The 20,711-nt window shown below is 43.1% G+C and overlaps 1 protein-coding gene across 1 annotated transcript in view; it reads left to right on the top strand.

Annotated features, from left to right (window-relative positions):
* The window catches only part of ELP3 (elongator acetyltransferase complex subunit 3), a 101,864-nt gene that overhangs the window by 13,203 nt on the left and 67,950 nt on the right, over positions 1 to 20,711 (top strand). Inside the window, exon 8 of the mRNA XM_076332535.1 lies at positions 20,078 to 20,239. Within this exon, the coding sequence (XP_076188650.1) occupies positions 20,078 to 20,239 (162 nt within the window). The remainder of the gene's footprint in view (positions 1 to 20,077; positions 20,240 to 20,711) is intronic.

Genomic DNA, 20,711 nt, shown 5'->3' with positions numbered 1-20,711 from the left:
ATTCCCTAATGGGGGAAAAAGACCTTCAGCCAGGATACTTCTTAAAAAGTCTTTCTGAGCATGACCTTTGATTAAACCAGTACAGCATCTATCTATATAGGCTTCAGTGCACCTAACTGTGAACGCTTCCCCCCCCCCCCCCCCCCCCCCCTTTTGTCCAGTCATTTCTTTGTCCTAAACTCGAGCTCTGCTTCTATGTCCAATGCTGTTTTTCCAGTGGCAGTGATATGCTGACCTATACGGTCTGAATTGTGCGGCACTGCAGGGCTCATCAATCTGGCATCCTCCTCTTGACGTAATTTTGAATTTTCTTCATATAATACTTTGTCTTGATCAGCCTGCTGCAGCTTCTGGTCCCAGTTAATCTGATAAAAAGGATGTGACTCTCTGCAGTTTCAACCAGTACGGTACGACCGTAGCCTGCCATGGAGGTATCTACTGTTCCTCACCAGGAACCGGCACTGCAAGTCTGACTAAAGAAATAAGTCCTCAAATTGTGTTGGCCCTTGGACTCCAGCTGATGTTCTGAGTTGGCTTCTGGTTTTCTTACAGATTCGGAGCCTTGTGGTGAATCTGTCCCTGTGGTAAATCACACAGCTGCAAACCCAGCAGTGCCTATGTGAGAGAAGTGATGTGGGACCGGGAGTGATCTGTCTCAGGGAAGTGGGGCACTGCTCTAGCCAGCTGCTGCCGACTAAATAAGTCTGAAACTGGCTTTATAGGCAGTGGAGAGAGCAGGATCTTCATGGGATGGCTCAGAACATCTAAGCTAGGTTGCTGCTTTAAACTGTTTCCAGGTAAACTGGGCATCTAACTTGGGAGGTGTGAAGAACTCCCTTTATACCTGTATTTATAAAGCGGTAGGAGATCATTTTTGCATGAGTGGATCTCAAGTGAGTTAAGATTTTGGGTTTTATGGATGTATGAACAGAACACGAGTGTAGAAGTGACCGTATTTACATACATGAACTCGCCAACCAAAAGTGTGATTTTTAAAAAGATAAACTGCTGGGCTTTCATAGCGACTCTGTCGCGAGTGGAGGAAGGAAATTGCTTCCCCAAGAAAATGTTGCTGGTGTTTAATATTTCTGTAGGACCTCCCTATTGAGGTAATAAACACTTTTTAGACTACTCAGACAGAAGTCTTTGCTTGAGGCGCTTCGGTATGCTTGAGAAATAAGTTGGCTGAGGAATGAGTAAAGAATTGCAGAGCCAGAGGGGATCTCTGTTTTGTAGAGGGTGTGCAACAAGACTGGGCAGTTTTAATTTTTATCTGCTGAGAACACCACTTAGGAGACTTCAGTGCAATTCTGGATGCCTATCAAGCAAGGTTGTGGACTTGGTGATAAGCTTCCCTTCTTTAGGAGGAGATTTGTAATTACTGCACTATAAGGTAGATTTTTCTTTTTGTGCGCTAGAGAAATACATCTTTCTCTGGGAGTTGTTCCCATCAAGCCAAAGTGTTGACTTGATCACTGATTGCGGCTGCCTTTGCTCTTTCGTGAGGACAGTGAACCAAGAAGGTGTAAAATACACATGCAAATGAGAATTGCTGCTCCCTGTCATTTTGCTCCTCTCACCTGACCCATGAGTCATTAGAGGTGCCGGGCATATTTAACTGCCGCTGTGACTCACCACTTAACTCCAAGGGCTGAGCACCTTTTCTCTGAGCCAGGATCTGACGCTTAATTAGTGAATGAGGCCAAATGAGAACTTGCCTGTGCTGAGAAAGGCAGGTGTCAGAAAGGTCCCCCTAGGCTACGTGCCCGTGCAGCTCCTTGGACTGCAACATCAAGCCTGGCTTCTCTTCTTCCTTCTTACTGTATTTAAAAATGCACAGAAATTATTTTTTAAATTTTATTTTAACAGTATCGTGCATTGTCTGATGTTCAATCTGGTTGTAAATCACGTTGTTAATGGCAAGGTAAGAAGGGGGTAAAATTGCTGGAACCTCATGTTCTGCAAGTCAAGTATCTTGTGTACCTGATATTTATGTGACAATATTCAGGTGCACGGCAGACATAATAACTGTTTCTAGATCCGTGATCCAAGGCTGGATTAGCTTTGCATCCACTCATCAGTGAGTAGTCTCTTAAAAGGCTTATTTTCCACTTGCATCATGCATTGAAGCCCAGAACTTGCAGAAGTGAGTACTGTTGGCTGCGTTTGATTCCTTGTGGAGAAATTGCAGCTCCTAATACCGGATGACACTGCGAGACTGCCTTTTTCTTAGGCTTGTCATCGATTGCTTTTGCCAAGTGTCCTTTTGTGTTTCCACCATTAGCTGTGTCTTCCACTGAGCTGGTGAGCAAGCAGCAATGTTTCCCGCTGCCACAAATGTTTTCATTATGCACGAGGAAATTTCCTTTAGGTATCCCAAAAGCCGTATTGATCTCTTGGCAAGCGGTAAGCAGATAGATCCAGCTACTTTAGAGCCTTCGCTGAAAGAGAAGACGCGGGTTTTAAATAACCGCTGCTTAGGGCTGGATTATTGTGTCCAGTTTAAGACCTCTTAGCCCATCCGAGGAAGAAAAAAAAACCCCGAGCGCTGGCAGTTTCAGCAGCAGTCAGTTTGATATGTGGAGCTCCTGACACATTTTAAAACTCAGCTGGAAATCACGCGTCTTGACCATGCCAGATCAGAGCAACCCATGAAAAATGTGTTTTGTGTGGTTATCAGATGATGTGTTTTCTGGGAAGATCATTATATTCTTTTCTCAAATACTCACATTAGGTCTCATGTATCAGTAATTCTTCTAATAGAAGCTGCGGTTTCTCCACAAGAAATAGGGTGATCGCGAAGGTTGACAGCTAAGCAACTCCTAATCTTGCTTTTCAATAGTGAGGAATAAACCTACTTTCAAAAGGTCGCTCTTTATTTTCGAAGCAAGTCTATTTTAAATTTCCCAAATAAGACTTTAGGAATTTTGTTAGAAGGTGAAGGTTTCTGCCGCTAAGTCTAGTCTTGCTGCTGTAATTTTACCAAGATTTAGCCCGGCTGCTTGACTTCTAGGGCACAGACGCAATGAAGTTATGTGGGGTAACAAGTGGGCATATTATGCCTGTGTTGATGCAGCTGGCTTTGTGTATGTATTTCGCTGGCCCCGCTTGTGAGAAATTCTAGTGTACTGTGAATCTCAAGGAAAGAGATTTAAGCAAACATGCTTGTGGTGGGTTGACCCCGGCTGGATGCCAGGTGCCCACCAAAGCCACTGTATCACTCCCCTCCTCAGCTGGAGAGGGGAGAGAAAATAGAACAAAAGGCTCGTGGGTTGAGATAAGGACAGGGAGAGATCACTCACCAGTTACTGTCTCAGGCAAAACAGACTCAACTTGGGGAAAATGAATTTAATTTATTGCCAATCAAATCAGAGTAGGGTAATGAGAAATAAAAACCAAATCTTAAAGCACCTTCCCCCCACCCCTCCCTTCTTCCCGGGCTCAACTTCTCTCCCGAATTCTCTACCTCCTCCCCCCGAGCGGCGCAGGGGGACGGGGAATGGGGGTTGCAGTCAGATCATCACACGCTGTCACTGCCGCTCCTTCCTCCTCACACTCTTCCCCTGCTCCAGCGTGGGGTCCCTCCCATGGGAGACAGTCCTCCACCAACTTCTCCAACGTGAGTCCTTCTCACGGGCTGCTGTTCTTCACAAACTGCTCCAGCGTGGGTCCCTTCCACGGGGTCACAAGTCCTGCCAGCAAACCTGCTCCAGCGTGGGCTCCTCTCTCCATGGGTCCACAGGTCCTGCCAGGGACCTCCAGTGTGGGCTTCCCACGAGGTCACAGCCTCTTTTGGGCATCCACCTGCTCCGGCATGGGGTCCTCCACGGGCTGCAGGTGGCTATCTGCTCCACCGTGGACCTCCATGGGCTGCAGGGGGACAGCCTGCCTCTCCATGGTCTTCACCATGGTCTTCACCACGGGCTGCAGGGGAATCTCTGAATCTCTGCTCCAGCGCCTGGAGCACCTTCTCCCCCTCCTTCTTCACTGACCTTGGTGTCTGCAGAGCTGTTTCTCTCACATATTCTCACTCCTCTCTCCAGTTGCAATTGCGCAGGTTTTTTCCCCCTTCTTAAATACATTATCCCAGAGGCGCTACCACCATCGCTGGTGGGCTCAGCCTTGGCCAGTGGCGGGTCCGTCTTGGAGCCGGCTGGCACGGGCTCTGTCGGACATGGGGGAAGCTTCTAGCAGCTTTTCACAGAAGCCACCCCTGTAGCCCCCCTGCTACCAAAACCTTGCCACACAAACCCAATACAATGCTTTATCTTGCTGTTAGTATAGGCAAAGAAGATGCTCTCCTACAATTCAGATGGCTCAATTGACATATGGTTGCTTGTTACACTAATGTATCTTAATTGTGCTTTCTGAGTACTAATTGTGACTCTAGCAAAAATAACCAAGAGCTTTGACTCACTAGCTCCAGTGATTCATGCTGGGGTGATTTAAGAGGTTACTGTTCTCCTTTTATCTACCTTGACCCTCTGCTTGAGGTTACCACTTCCAAAACAGGCAGCTAAGCATAGCTGTCCACCCTTCAGCTGCCAGAGTTGACCCTGTAGCAAGTTAATGTAGTCTGGAACGGATAGCGATTTAAGAAGATAGGCTACTTCTGTGGCTGCGGGGAGCCCAGCCTGTTAAATTGCCCCGCTACAAATTGACAGAATTTGATAGTCAGATCTCACCTCTTGACTTGCCGTAATGAGTAGGTACTGTGACAGGTAGGGTCTTGCAGCTCTAGCAGCTCCAGCACAAACTGCTGTAATTGTCGGCTTAAGCTCCTATTCTAGCAGTAATTTGGGCAACCGAGGTGTGTGGGTACTTAGCCGGTTCTGCATCCCCTCCTGTGCAGGCAGCAGCTTCTGGCAGAGAAGGAAGTGAGTAGCAGGAGGCAGCAACATTGCAAATTGCTGTGGCTGTATCCGTCAGAGCTTGTCTGTCAAATCCCGCAGGACATCTGACTGGGCAGTGATTTTTCTGTGCCTCTGTGCCAGGCGGGAGATAACTGGCTATTGTTTTAGTGCCAGATCGTTTACAACAGAGGTTCTGCCTAAATTTCCTTTTATTCCCAGAGATTTGGAGACTAGTTCCTAACGTTCTGGAGAAGCAGGCAGATTTTCTTTGTCTCCCAGCTTTGGATGCGACTCTTCCATGGTGCAGGAGCCATGTTTGCCATTAAAACCTGTTTGTTGCTGAGTGTTTACCCCTAAATGCCTTCAGTATGGATAACATCTTTGCAGCTTGCAGAATTTGAGGAAATTTACCCCAAAGCTGGCTGGCTGGCCTTTGTTAGCATCCTGTTACTTTTGCATTGCTTATTTTCTACTGCAAGACCCAACTTTTAGCTGCTGAAATGTGTGTTATTTGGAAGATACGTAAGTGAAAGTCATTTCATCAGATCCTAATCTTGTTATGGGTAGCTGTTCATCTTTTTTCCTCCTGCTGCTATGGAAAGTGATTGCCTATCCGGTTATCTGTCCTGTTCAGTGTTTCCGCAGCATTTTCTCCTGCATGTAAAATACTCAGGTTTGTGACTGAACGTAGACGACTAGGGAAGGTAGATACGAGGAAGCCGTACCCACATATTTCTATGCATGTGCAACAGCACATCTGATATTATGTGACTTTAGGTTTTCTAAGGTGGATGCTGGAACCAAATATATCTTTGTCAAAGGTTTACGAGGTGGTAGTGTTTATTCATGAGAGATATCTGAGCTACACCAAATTTAGCAATATTTGTAAATGCTATTGATCCATATTTTATCCCGCGCTGGTGGAAAGGATGATGGCCCTGGCGGTCATGACATTGTCAAAGCTAAGTAATGAATTTCAGTGCCTTTTTTTGTACATTTTCAGCAAATTACTGCTGAACACCTGCCAAAGGGAATACTTTTCTCATTTTTGCTGCTTCTCTGCTGTGCGTGTGTAATTTGGCAAGCATAACAAGTTCTCCGGTGACCTGCACTAAAATGTTAATGCTAGGATGGGATCTGAGTGGTCAGCTGGGATTGGTAACTGGAGATGGAGTTTTATTTCGTGGCTTGGTGTCCTGGTTTCGGTTAAACCATGACACTTGGTCACCTGTATGAATACGAACCTGGCCTGATTATTATTCGGTTTGAGTTCAAATGGTGCTGGTGATCCAAAGGTAATGTCACGAAGAGACGGTGTGGCATGTACCAAATAAGCTTTCTGGGTTAATTTCCTCCCTGACACAGAAAGCGTTACACCGTCCTGTGTATTACAGAAGTATTGCCTTAGTTGCTGTTGTATTCTGGTTTTCCAAGCATGCAGAAGATCAAACATTAGCGATTGCTTTGAGCTCCGTAAGGATGCAAGCGATCCTAGACTGATGCTCTTATGCCCTGGAGAGCTAACATGGGACCTGCGCTACCTTTTTCCCCTCTTTCAGCAGAGATTGCTTTCCAGCCCAAATTAAAATGGGCTGGTAAAATAGTGAGATGCAGTTTATAGTTCCCTCAGCTGTGCTGTGCTTGCCTCATTGATATTGTAAACTGAGATCCACTGCCTTTCAACAGTGCTAAATTAATTTGAAAGAAAAGTCATTTTCTAGTAACATGGTGGGTGCAATAAGCATGCAAAAAAAGGCAGGTTTAATTTTCATACTTTTATGGAAGGATGTCAAGAAGTGGTTTTCCTGTGACTGTTTTGTGAACGCTGTTCTAGGCAGAGCAGAGGCTGTTTGCTTTTGAAATATGTCTTTCTGCAATGTGTTGCAGCTAATGCGCTCTGGGACTCTGTGCCTTCTCGTGGCCCATCAGTTTGTGAAGTCAAGTACTCAAAAGCTGGGAACTATCAGAGCTGGGAGTGTTTGTGCAGCCTTAATTTGGTCACCCCCTGTCTGGGCCTTAGATTGTACGATTACCTACTTCTTTTTCTTTCTGCAAGACCTTTGTCTGGTTTGCCTCCAGAGATAGATTGTGCGATGCTCTAAACAAAAATTAGTGGGAAGGGCCTTTGTTCCTTCAATATAAATAAGATTCACCTTTTCTCTGACAGCCCTGAGGTGAGATGTGGGTTCAGCTTGTGGGTTAAGACAGCTCAAGTCAGATGTTTCCGTGTGAACTGGGTGCCTGATCTCCCCTTACAGCCAGTGGAGATGTAGTCAGCGGAGCCCAGAGAGGGATCCAGCTCGTGCTGAAGCAGGCACCCGCGCTGGGTCTGCGTCGCTCTCTGGGCTCTGTTGACCAGGCACCACTGACTGCCATGGGAGGTGAGAGCCCCAGCTCAACGTAGGTGTTTGCATCCATGAGCTGGATGCCGTACCAAGATTCTTGGCTCCATTACAGGCTTGGGCAGGAGGTGTTTTCTTCTTCATCTCTGACTTCTGACTCCTTGAGCTTGTGCTGGTTTTTGATGCGGCGTCGCTTTTTGCAAGATACTCCTATTTCTTCCAGCGTTGGTTCTTGGTCCCGTTCTCCTTTCCAGGTCTTTGATTTTCCCCACCTCTAGGAAGACGCAAGTGGTCACTCACCTTTGGTTGTACTCTCTTTTTCTGTTCTGCTCCTCTCTGGTGTATTTGTCTTGTCATAAGCCAGGCGGTGCCATCCGCAGGGGGTTGTAGCCATGATCAGAAACGTTTGACTTCACTCCTTAGCAGGAACTTGCTCTTTGGGACCAACACATCTTCACTGGAGTTGCGAGGGATGTCTGCGCCTAGGGAGGATGCAGTTTTAAGCTACTGTAGCAGCTAAAAGCTGAAATACTTTTCCAAAGCAATGAGCTCAATCATCATTAAAAATTGAGTAGCTGTTGGCACTTTAGTTGGAGCTACAATGGATGGCAAATGGAGCCGGGGAAATGGCACCATCAGTCCTTGTAGTCTACTGCAGCAAGCCTCTTCCTGAACGTGTGGTTTTACAAGCACGGAGAAAACAAGCGCGTGTATGTTTTTGCAGCATGTTTTTTGAGAGAGATCATATTGCAGCTTTATAGGTGAGGGACTTGCTTTGGCAAGAGAACAAGATTAGCTAAACCATAGCTTTTCATTGGCAGTTTTGGCTGATGACTGCTTTTTATTAGCTCTGTTTATAATTTTATTGATACAATTTCTTTGTTTCCTCAAAGCAGCAATCAAGCTGTTTTCCTTCCTTAAGCTGAAATGTTTATATCGGAGTGTCAGATGGGGGCGAGATGAATTCTGTTTAATAGGTAGATGCAGAAACTATGAAGCGAGGTCTTTACTGGACACTGTCTCTGTGCAACAATAGCTTTTAGGGCATTTAGTTTTCGGAACTGTAACCAGCACCGCAGCGGCAGAAGTGGTTATTTTCCTCAATAACAGCTGGGAAGTGGTTGTTACTAAGAATATGCAACTTTCCCCAGGCCACAGTGAGTCAATATTGGAACTGAAATTGGAACTAGATTTTTTTTTTAATGCATATAAGTCTCACCTAGTGCTGTCTCTCTCATCAACTATAGCAAGAAAACCTTGAACCTCAGTTTAGATTCAATAAAAGAGACTGTTGTGTCATTTCTTTCATAATTTTAGATGTAAGGATTTTTTCTCCCAAATCCCTTTTTAGCCTGCATCTATATCTATATATTGACTATTCTGTGGTACACTGTCTATATAATTATCACCTAATCGTTGATCATATTGATTTGGCAACAGACATTTAAATCGTTGCTCTCTCAAGTTTCCCTGAACTAAATTGCACAGCAAAGGTGTGAGAAATCTTGGGCAAACGTTGGGCATCTCCTCATGCAAGTTTTATAACGGTCTTTGTTTCACTATATATAGCAGGCTGGCGAGCTGCTTGCACTTCGATGTCACTGTGGTGACATGGGTTGTTGTTCATGGGATGTGTTATCTGCTTCTGTACGCTTGGATAAAAAGAGAAAGGGACGTGGAGTAAAACCTGTCCTGTGGGAATAGCTGATATCGATTGACTGGTAGAGGTGGAATTTAACTAAAGGTCAAATAAAATTGTACTGGAATCCACGTAAGGGACAGCTGAAATGGGACTAAGAGCTACTTCTTTTTAGATTTTATATTGCTTGGTGAAAAGATACCAGGAAGGCAAAATTGACCAAAATGAAATATTAACCAAACGCAGCCTACAGCCTTCTGCTTTTCTCCCTGTGAAATACTGTGTGGGTTAAGGCTCCGTGCTGCACAGAACTGATGCTTAAAGCAAAGGGTGGGACTCTGTATTTATCCTGGATTACTGGACAGAAATTCCCAAATTGTTACTGAGAAATGCATTTGATTCTTTCTAAAACTTCATAGCTTAAAGTGTCTCCAATTTTCTCTCTTTGTGCTGAGCATGTGTTTTTCCAAGCTTTCCTTCTGCATCATAAATTGACAAATGGTTTTGAAAATAATACTGTTTGGGATTGATAACTCTCATGCGTGGGCTTTTTTCCCCACTTCAGAAATGATTTTGGTGGTTTTGGTAGCCTGGGAGGGCATGTAATTACTTGTAAACTATTTTCTTTTCTTAAATAGGAGAGGGGCTGCTGTTTGGCACAGGAAATCTTGCCCTCTTTTGTAGTGAGCCCAGAGCTTCGTAGCGCCTTCAAGCTTCTGGTCTTCTGAACCACTTCTTCCTTTTTGCAGTTTTATCAAGACTTTCAGGATAACATTCTTGGCTTCTTTTCTGTAGCTGTCATTTTCAAATGCTATTAGGGGTAATCAAAGGAGATGAAAAGTCTGTACAAGCATCCTGGGGGCAAGGAAGGGAGTTTTAGAATGGCTGGTTGAGCGCGCAGGCAATCAACCTATCGTTTCATCTACACGTGGCTCATCGATCTGCTTGTCATGGCCGCTGAAAACCCAAGCTGGAATGACCGGCATGGTGTGTTGGACTAACTGCATCTCCCACATATAAGACGGATGGTTGGGTTTTTTTACTGGCATTCATATATTAGTCTGAAATTTAAAGTGTCTGGCTCATGGTGAAGGAAAGCGTGTACACTCCTCATCTAATAGATTGAGTATGGGCTTAGGAAGTGGACATTTTACAAGCACTATGTATTTTCTTCTTTCAGACATCTTGGGAAAAGTTGTGTTTTGCTGATGTGTTGGACCTCAGTCGCCTTTATTAGGATAACAGGTTTTGTTTTCTTTAGCTGCTAAAAAACCAAACCACCTCCCTCTTTATGCAGAATGGGTATAGAGAGGTTCTTGTTTCCATAGTACACGTTTTCATGTTATGGCAGATGAACTCTTTTCCTCTGGCTACTTGAAATGGGCTAATATTTCAACGAAACTTCGAGGTTGTAGTTGTTGTCTTTGAAGCATTTGACAAATATGTGTAACTTTACCTGGATTTCCAAAAATGAGGTCCCTCACCAAAACCTATTTAAAGATTGTGGGAATAAGAGTGAAGGCCTTGCATGCGTAAATAATTGAAAGATATTGGGAAAGGGAATAAATGCTCAATTTACACAACAGAGGAAGGTTATTAGTGGTGTCCCAGAGGAATCTGTGCTGGAATACGTGGTCTTGACCACAGTGGGTGGTGAAGGGGCAGGTGAAAATTAGTGTAGATACAGAGCGATGTGTATAAGAAAGATTCTTCCTTATTTTACTACAGAACAATGAGCTCCAAGTTGGCTAATGCCACTCAGGAACAAGATTTTAAAGTTATAGTAGATAACCATGAGAAACAGAGGCTTGATGCTTGGTATTAGTTAAAAGACCAACTCAGTGTGAGGAATTATAATGAAGGGAATAGAGAGCAAACTGGGAAATACTGTTATGCTGCCACGTAATTCAGCAGTGCCTTCACAGCTTGAACCTGTGTTCAGTTCTTCTTTTAAAAATAAGGGAGGGGAGAAGGAAAATGATACTGTGGAACTGGGGAAAAATATTTGAGAGTGATATAATAGAGATCTATGAAATCCTGAGCAGCGTGGAGTAGATAAAAAAAGGATAAACGTTGATCATCTCCTACAGCACAAGAACTAGGGCTATCACATGAAATGGGAATGAAATACAAAGGAGGCACTTCTTTGTGCAGTACACAGTTAGGCTGAGGGGCGACCAAACACATTCATAGGAAGAATATCTGTTGAGAGCTGCTAAGTCCTGAAGACACCTACTACTGCTAAAGACATCGCCTCTGGATCAGGGAGTCCCTGAAGAGGAAATTAATCGCAACCGTGAGAGTATTCAAGGGAAATACCACTGCCGCTAGCCCTGCTCCTACTACTCTAGTCTAAGCATCTGCAACAGCCATGAGGGGATGGAATATTGGGCTAAATAGACCTTTGGACTTGCCCCAGGCACTGTTCGTGTGTTCCTGGAGCGTGCAGGTCCCTTGTTCCACCTCCAGAGCAGGTCAGTTTGTTAGTGGCACCCCAGTTGCCATTTGAAGGCAGTTCAGAGACTCGGGTCTCCCTAAGCCTCGGTGCGAGGGAGCTGGTAGCTCGTGTCGCTGCTTCTGTTCTGGGAGAAATGTGAAGACCTCGGTGTCCAAGACTATATTTTGGCTCTGCTCACTGGGACTGGTTTGAGCTAGCATAAGGGAGGAGGAGATAAGCACTCCCTTGCCCATATTAGCCTTGTTTCAGCTTTTTTCCCTTAAACCTTTAGTTTGGACAGACATAAGTAAAAAAGTGGTTGTAACTCAGCTCCTGTTAGACCCACACATGCGATTTTTCTTGTTTGAAATATTTCACTCTAGCATATGCTTATTCATCCTGGTGTTTTCAGTTATGGCTTGCTAATAATTTGTTGCTGGAACAAACGTTATCTGTATTGCCCTTGCCTTGAACTTGATGGATGGGAGCTTAGAAAATAAGCCTGCAGTGTTAGAAGGTCCTGTCGGGGTTTTCTGTTCAGTGTCCTTTTTTTGCCTCTTGAGCTAAGACAAACCTTTCAGGGCCCTCTCAGATGTCCTCTGAGAATAGGCAGTGATTATGGCCTTCGAAATAATTGTGCATTTATTAGCCCAGCACGGTAAGAGCAGAGCAGCTCTCGTGCACGGCTCTGTCCTGGCTGTTGTGAACGGCAGGGTCCCTCCAGCAAAGCTACAGCCTCCGTGCCCCGAGGTCCTCTGCGTGACGTTGCTCTATGAAAGCTGTGAATGATATAAAAATAAACCAAACCACCCCCACCCCCTTCCCTCTGTAGCCAACATCATTACCTCCTTGTCGTTACAGCCAGGCATTTAATTAGTCCATGCAAATAGCCCTACTTTGATTAGGCCTGAAGTGTGTTAACATAACTGTGCTGCTTCCGCTCGTGCTGCGCTTTTTCTTTGGAGGATGTTCAGATGTCAGATCCACTCATTGTAGTTACAACTTGGTAAACAAATTAAGAGAGAGAGAAAACTGGTAAGTTCTAGGTTTTTTTGCTTCAGAATGGATACTATTTTGAACACAGATCCTATCCTGGATTTCTAACACCAAGTGACACAGCAGGAGGGAGCATAATTACGTATGACTTATCTGTTAGTGGCATTTCACGAAAAAAAAAGGATTTGTTCTCACTTACCTTTTAGCAGGTATAAATACTGTTACTTTATCAAAATTGGAAAATTATATTTTAGTCAATAAAAGACTGTATTTTAAGTAACTGTAAGCTTTTCAGTATTTGAAAACTGAACCTTGGGGAAACTGATGCTGCTAAGAAACCAAAGCAGTCTGTTGTACTCCTGGTAGTGGCGATAAAGAAAACACCAAAATGTTGTAATAAAAAGGGAGCAGTATAAAGCCAAGTAACTGGCATTTGAGCTTTCAGAAATACCTGCTCTGGGCAATCATCAAACATGCAGCTTTTGAAACATATGAGTAAGATGCCACCTGTTTTGTTTGCTAGCAGGAAATTGTAGATATTGAATTAATTATTGCTAGCTGTGTTTCAGAGACTGGCATTGTGATAAAGCAGAGCTATTGGAGATCAAGAAGGAGGTCATTTAAGTAATAGGTGAGGATGTGGTACATAAGATACTTGTGTATCATATCAGCAGTTTCCTCTTCAGAAACCCATGGTGTCACTTTTTATCTTAATTCCACGTGTATAGACATCATTGTCCGTCTTGAACACCTGTAATTGTGTTACACCTAGCACCATGCTCCTTGTAGTCAAGGGCACAAGAAGGTTTTTTTTCAAGACGTTAGACCTGTTTGAGATGCTGGATGTTCATAATCTTTGTTGTTCACAAAGTTAAGGCCAGGAACCTTCTGCCGAGGACTCCTTTGGTCGCTGATTAAAATTCCTGATTTTCCCACCCAGCCCTCCAACACTTCCCTCTTTCCACAAGACTCTAAGCACCTCTTCTGAGGCAGGTTTGCAACTGGTTTTTTGTTGTTTTTTTTTTTTTTTTCCTGGGGATAGGCTAAGGGTAGATGAGCAGCAGTGCCTTCCCCTTCCCAGCTAAGCTGTGACCACTCATTGCGATGTGTACGAGCATGGAGCACCGCATTTTGTGGAAATTGCTGCTGTTGGATAATCATTAGCAACAATGGCGATCAAGTAATATGAGCATCTCCATAATTTATTCCATCTTTACCTTCAAGAAGGTTTTCTTTGGCTTTTGAAGTAATACTGGAATGTCCTGCAGGCAAGTTTTTGGGGGCTGTTGGGTTGGATGAGTTGTTCTAGATCCCTCCCTTCTTTCCATATGGATGGTTACACCTAAACACTTCTTGCTCTTGGTGATTGGTTCTCTTTGATGCTGCCTTTGAACTGTTTCTGCTGCTTCTTGTGCCTTTTTCTGCTCTTTGGTCTCTCCGTTTGCCTCTTCTTTATGTACTCTCCTACTCTGAAATGCGTAAAACGGGTAAATGGTTTAAAGGCATGGGATTAACGTGCTGTATACGCACTGTGTTAACCCACCTGCTTTATTCTTGCAGTTCATCTTTTCTGAGCTTGTTGGGATGAAGCAAGTCTTTCTGTGTTGTCTGGCATCCTGCCACTCTGATCCCAACCAGGGAGTTTGGAAGCTGCTGTAGTATGGATTGTAAATAATCGAGTGTTTGATGTTCAGGTCTCTTAGCTGATGAGGCTTTTGTCTGTAGACCAGTTTAATCGAGAGAAGTAGAGGCTTTGTTAAATGAGTTGTTTTATGCCAGAACTGTGCTGTCTGTTTTTTCTCTAAGTGAGAAAGTGCCTGAGACCCTATGTCAAACTGCTGTATCTGGAGAGGCAGGTGCCTTTTTCATCTGAAAAAAACGAGCTTATTTTAGAGGCAGATTCTGATTTGAAGGTCTGCTTAATGTACCAGCTTTCTCTGAAAATTCAGTCAAATATTCTCTAATGATTAAAATTAATAATCTCTCCTTTACTTCTTCCTATTTCAGACAGTTCTGTAATCACGCTGAAAAGAACGGACTTTAAAATAGCAGTGTCTGAGCAAATCTTAAGGTTTCTCTGTATCTCATTTCCTTCATTTGTATGGCTTAGCATCTATTTTATTTGCATAATTCACCTCTGCGGTCAGTCCGTTATTAAAATTGCCCCACTGTCATCTTGTGCTATACACTTGTCTTGATTTCTGATTATTCTTTTGATTATGGGGTTCCTCAGCACAGCTGTATTACAAATAACAAATAAGACTGTTCCAGGGAAGGAGGAGAAATACTGTGAGGTGCTTGTTGCTGCTTGAGAAGATAAAATCCACCTCCACTCTCAGGTTCCAGAAGAAATGCACATCATAAATATTAACGCCAGAATGAACCTGGAAATCAGATGAACTTGTATATACAAGACCATCATGGGTGGAGTTTCCAACTTGGCTTCATCTAATTTCTCAGGGCTTCCTCTATTTTGCTTCTCTTGGTCTTCAGTTAGCAATAGTTTTGCTTGTCTTGGTCATCATCAAGGTCGTCTTAACCTCTTGTGCCCGAGTATCCTGAAGTCACTCTCTTCAGAGCTCTAGATACCTGCTTTTCAGGCTGTCTGCCTAGTTGGATAGAGTCTGTTCCCTCTTCATATCTGCCTTGGCTAGCATGCCATTCCTGCAGGATATGTGGCTAGATGTCTGTTGTTTTTAAAGATTAAGTGAAGGCAAATCCATCGTGTCCATTATCATGATAAGTCACTGTATCCTGTTAGTGAGCTTACAGGATTTTTGGAGAAATGAAGTGTAATATGCATAAACTTCTGCAAGAGAATTGACTTGGTGCAGTGAGATATTTTGACATTAAAAAAGAGACTAGAACAACATGTCACCCCTTACATTGGTTTTCAAAACAGGCATAGCAGAAAATTATAGTCATTGACCTGAATGGTTTCTAATAGGATTCTGTTGGTTTTGCCTCTGGGCCTTGTGTTTAATACTTGTGTTAAAATAGTAATTTCTAAGGGTTGGCAGGAGCTATCAATATTGGAGGTGGGCAAATAAGGGATACATCTGTATTCCATAGTAAGTTGTATACGAGCAAGCTGTGTACTTCGTTATGGGAAAATGTAAAGCTGTTTTTCTAGGAATGGTGCAGGATTCTATTCTGAGAAGCAGCGAAATATCTAGAAAATGTTTAGGAGTTAAGTTGCATTATCATGAGCTTTCTGTATGATTCAGCAACCAAATTACCCTTGACTGTATAAATAGTGGAAAACTAGATAGGAATAGGCAAATCATGTTCCATCTGGATATAGTACTGGTGTGTCTGCAAAGTTCTGTGGCTGTTTTTGGTATCAACAGCAACAAGAAGAATGCTTAAAAACTGGAGACAGTGCTAAGAAAAGGTATGAAAATGATGTAAGCATTAAAATACATGCACTTAATGAACAGTATACAAAACTCCTTGAATCTAGTCTGACACCCTGATACCTGCTAGGATGGCAACATGGTGGAACGCAACTAATTTAGGAGATTTCTGGAGTGCATTATGATGATCTTTTGAAATAGTTGGCTCATCCAGTGCCTAGGAGAGGTGCTTTCCTGGATCTGCTACTCGCAAAGAGCTGGTTGAGGGAGGGATGTGGTCTTGGCTGCAACGACTCTGAGATGTTAGAGCTTAAGATCCTGAGGGATGCGAGTAGCAGAATAAAGATGTCAGAATTCAGGGCAATGGACTTGTACATTTCTAGGGAACCGAAAGGCAGGATCCCATGGGAGGATGCCCTGAAAGGTGAATAAGCCCAGGTGAGCTCAGCTGATCTTCCAGGACAACCTCCTCAAATTGCAAAGACAGTGTGTCCTGATGTGCAGGAAACCAAGCAGGCATGACAGGTCGCCAGCTTTGCTTAACTGCTTAATGGGGAAGTCCTGATGGAGCTCAAACATGAAAAAAGGACTGTGTGCAGAAGGTGAAAGGAGGTATGGGATACCCAGGAGGGATACAGGCAGGTAGAGGCCACGTTAGGAAAGTTTAGCTGGAGTTGAAACTCCAAGGGATTATAGGGGAACAAGAAGGACTTCCATAGGTACGTTTGTCAGCAGATGAAGACAAAAGAAAATGTGGGTCTGCTGCTGGATGAGGCAGGCAGCTGTGATGAAGGACCCAGGAAAAGGCTGAGGTATGCAGTGTTTCTTTGCCTCAGTCTTTATTTGCAAGATCTGCTCTTGCTAGGTGGCGATTTGGGGTGAGAGGTGCCTGTGGCAGAGGATTGCATTGGACACCACTGGCAAACTGGACACATGCAAGTCTGTGGAAGGGGATGAGTGAGGCAGCTCCATCTCACCTTGGAGAGATCGTGACAACCGAGAGGTCCCCAGTGACTGGAAATGTTGTGTCTGTCTTCAAGAGGGTGAGAAGGAGAGCTACAGGCTGGTAAGCCTCACCTTGGTCCCCGAGAACATTACGGAGCATGTCTTTGTGGAAGCTGCTTCCATGGTCAGGGAGGTGGGCGGGAGGATTCAGCGTGAATTCACCAGGGCGAAAATGTGCCTACCCAACCAGCTAGAAATGTGGGAAACCACCATGTTTGTGGTGGGCAGTTACGATGAAACCTGGGCACTGAAAGTAGGAGATGAGCAAAGTCAGTCTTGAAATAGCCAATCTACTATAAATTGTTACATAAATCACTGATTAATAATAAAAAAAAATTGAGACCTACAAATCAGGATCAGATTCAAAGATATATTTAAAAAAAATAAAACCCCAAAAAATCCAAAAGCTTTCTCCACTAAAAAAAAGCATTACTCTTAAGCATACATCAGTTTGTCTTTTCTTTTTCTCTGTTAGCTGGTAAGTATCTGTCTCAGATCCTGACTGTGCTTTAAAATAAGAGATCTTGCCAATTTGATGGAAAAAAAAAAAATCAGCGCCAGTCTTGATGAAAATCCAGTGTTTAGTAAAAAACCTTTTATATGGTATCTCCTGCCCTTTTCAGGTCTCCAAGCTCTCTCTTACAGCTCGCCGTTGACTCGGTCAGTGAAGGAGGTGCTGATTGTGCGTAGGGAAATGATGAAACTAAATGTTAAACACTGACAGATTTATTTTTAAAAAATTAAAAATTTAACTTCATTGTATAATGCAGCTTTGTGCTGCATAATGATGATCGGTACAGCTTTTATGGGTACTGTTTGATAATTCCTTCCATAAAATGACAGCTTATGTAAATCTAATAAAGCTTTTAATTCATGTCCACTTCTGATACTCTGTGTTTGGCTTCTTAACTTACAGTCTTACAATTTGTGCCTGTCCTTAGTTTTAGTATTAGGTTTCAAATGAAATGGAGTTGCTCATTTTGCAATAGGAAAAATTTTGCATATCCGAATGAGCGTTTGAAGTTTGAAAGTTGAGAAAAGACAGAAGAAGAGTCAAATTTCTCTTTCTTTATTCAGGGAATGATGGAGATGTGTTGCCAGAATCACCTTCCATGGAAGGTTGGCTGTCACACGCTTCTTTCTCTTTTTCAGTTAGTTGAAAGGAATCTGTAGTCTTTATTAAATATGGACCACGCGATTCAAGCTTTTACTTTACGTTAATAAAATAGAGTATGAGACTGCGCTCTGTTTACTCACTACAAGTCTTCAGGACTGCTGGGGAGAGCTGGAGGACTTGTGGCTCGGGTTGAAAATGTCTGTGTCTTACAGAAGATGGTGATTTGATGAGGCTTGTGACTTTTCTTGGCGATGCCATCTTTGTTACTTTATCTGTTTTGGGTTCATCTTCGTTTTGCTTTTCTGGTTATTATTAAGACACGCTTCTCTTTTCAGCGTAGAGTCGGGCAAGACAATTTTACCAGCCATCCATACGTAAAATCCCGTTGGTGCCCTAGATGTTATAGTTCAGGGTCTGTTGGCATTTGTTATATTCAGCATTTTAAATCTTGGCCATAAATTTGCTTGGGAGGGGGATATAATTATTCTTTTCTCCCCCCAGTATTTCTAGCCATGATTGCAGGTGCTTAATGTGAGCACATACCCTCTGGCGTGATGGGCGAGTTATCTGGTGACTTCCCCCCCCTTAGCTAAAATTTCTTTCTTTAATTCTTGCAAATCATGTCTTTTAAAAGTGAGAGTTTTTCAGTCTGATGTTAATGAATCATACATTGGCAATGTTTTCCCTGACGTGATAAACAATTGTTCTGTTAGTCTGTCAGATTAGTGAGCCACAAACTGAAATATTTTACGTGTTTTTTGTTTTTTTAAGATGCTTATTTTGACAACCATTACAGTCTATCCCGCAAATATCTTGGTCTTTATGTATCTTAGGCTTTAACAGTTTGAAGGGAGTTAATATTTTTGCTTGTGAGTCTGAGCCCACTTGAGTTTTTTGCTGGGTTTTTTTGGGGGGATGTGGGAGGGAGGGGGTCGTCGTTGTTGGTTTTTGGGGGTTTTTTTTGGTCAAATTGTACCTCCATCATGCTCTAAGGTAGGCTCTGGAGATTTATTTTGATTCAGAAGTTTCCAGCTATCCGGAGCTGGAAATTGGATGATGAATTTTTATAGAACACCTAATAAAGAGCTGAAGTTAGTCATCCTTGGGATTTTGGTGTGCGATATTCTTTCAGGTATCAGTATCAGCATAACATCTCTCTCTTACTCAAGGTGTCCTCTTTTCAGCAACATTTAATATTAATAGTGAGATCTTCATCATTTGGGACCATTAAAGAGACCGATATTCCTCTCAAACAGTGGTTGTTAACCTGCCCACATCCTGGTTTGGGAATTATCCAGATTCTCTGTAGTTTCAAGTTGTTTCAAGAGAAGAAATTTCCTTCTTCCTGCTGTAAATCTTTTCTCCGGTGCTGCAGTCCTCTGTTATACAACCACCGTATTCTGCAGGAAAGATGGTCAAGTGAACTGATTCCTACACAGAAAGGAATATTATCCTTGCTGGTGGTGTTGGAGATTATGTTGACTGATGGTTTCCTTTTGTGAATTTTGGTTCAAGACTGCTTTGGATTCCTTTTTTCTTTTGTTTTACTCTCTCGTAGGTCAGTAACTTACCATTTGTCATCAGCAGAGGATTTTTCTACTAGCTGGAATAATTAGTCTCTGTTAGACATCCAGTGATAAATGGGAGAGGAGGGGGAAAAAGGTCAACAATTAATTTTGTTTCAGCATTAGACTTCAATGAAGTTGAGAACGTGCCACTTACAAAAGGAGGTGATTTGTGGAATTTTTCATAGACAGTCTTGTACGTTTTCTTGTGAGAACGCAGCTGGATCTTGTCCCAATCCCTGCAATATATCTGTACGCCGTGGGGATCAAATGAAAATACCAAACTCTCCCTAACATGAGGTCCTGTATTATTGTCAGTGTCTGAGTGGGAGCGAGTGCTCGGACTGCCTTTGGTTTGTCCCCAAAACTGAACACGGTTCTCATTGCCTACTCTGGCTTGCCCTTTTGCCCAGGCTTAGTTTCCAGACGATGAGTACTGAAGGCTCAGTCTGGTCTGGGAGCATCTTCCTAAAAAGTACTGTTTAGAAAAGCCCTGCGAGGCTGCCACAGTCCAGTGCTCTTTTATACAAAGCAAACCCCAGACTTGTATTAGTGTGCATATTTGTGTATCGTTTCATCCATGCATTGCAATAAGGTTGAGGGTTCCCTTGCTTTGCTGCTCGGCTATTTGACCGATTCAAAATTCAACCTGGATTTTAATTCTGGTAGTGATGTAGAAACTCTCACCTGGAAGATGTTGGAAACTCTTCTGAAGTCACTTGTGACAACTTCACAATTTTAATAGAGGATGGGGGGTTTTTTTGCAGGTATTCAGAACGAAGCCTGACAAAATGCATTGGAATAACGATAGAGACCAGACCAGATTACTGCCTGAAGCGGCATTTAAGTGACATGTTATCCTACGGCTGTACGAGGCTGGAGATCGGAGTGCAGAGCGTGTACGAAGACGTGGCCAGGGACACCAACAGGTGAGAAGAAAGCGTCAATGCAAAGCTGAGCGTGCCTGCTCACTGTATGCTTTCTGGAATGCTCTTGAGTAGCGTGTCTTGACCTGTTTGCTTGAACACCCATTTAACATTGAATGTTGAAACATTTAGCTCATTTCCTTGCTTGTGTGGCCGTATGTTTGTTAAGAAAAACTAATAAACTGCAGTGGCTTCATGGATTTCTTTGTGATATTGTGTAGACCATGGCTTGAGAAAACGGGTTATTTGTGATGTTTTATTTTAAAATCATATTCTTTTCCTGTATTGTACATCTCTTTTTTTTTTTTAATTGCTTCATAAATAAATGCAGTTTTGTGAAGTTTAACGTGTGCCCAGAGCTCATAGTTCTTGTCCTACATAATTCATAATCTATAGGCTTGAGTAGATACAATGCAGTATAATCTATTGGAGGTACTTTACCAGCAAACAGCATGTTCTCTACACCAGATACCTT

The sequence above is a fragment of the Aptenodytes patagonicus genome, chromosome 3, assembly GCF_965638725.1.
Source record: "Aptenodytes patagonicus chromosome 3, bAptPat1.pri.cur, whole genome shotgun sequence".
In the NCBI taxonomy this organism is placed as follows: domain Eukaryota; kingdom Metazoa; phylum Chordata; class Aves; order Sphenisciformes; family Spheniscidae; genus Aptenodytes; species Aptenodytes patagonicus.
The sequence above is the reverse complement of the archived record's forward strand: the minus strand, read 5'-3'. Positions and strand labels throughout refer to the sequence as shown.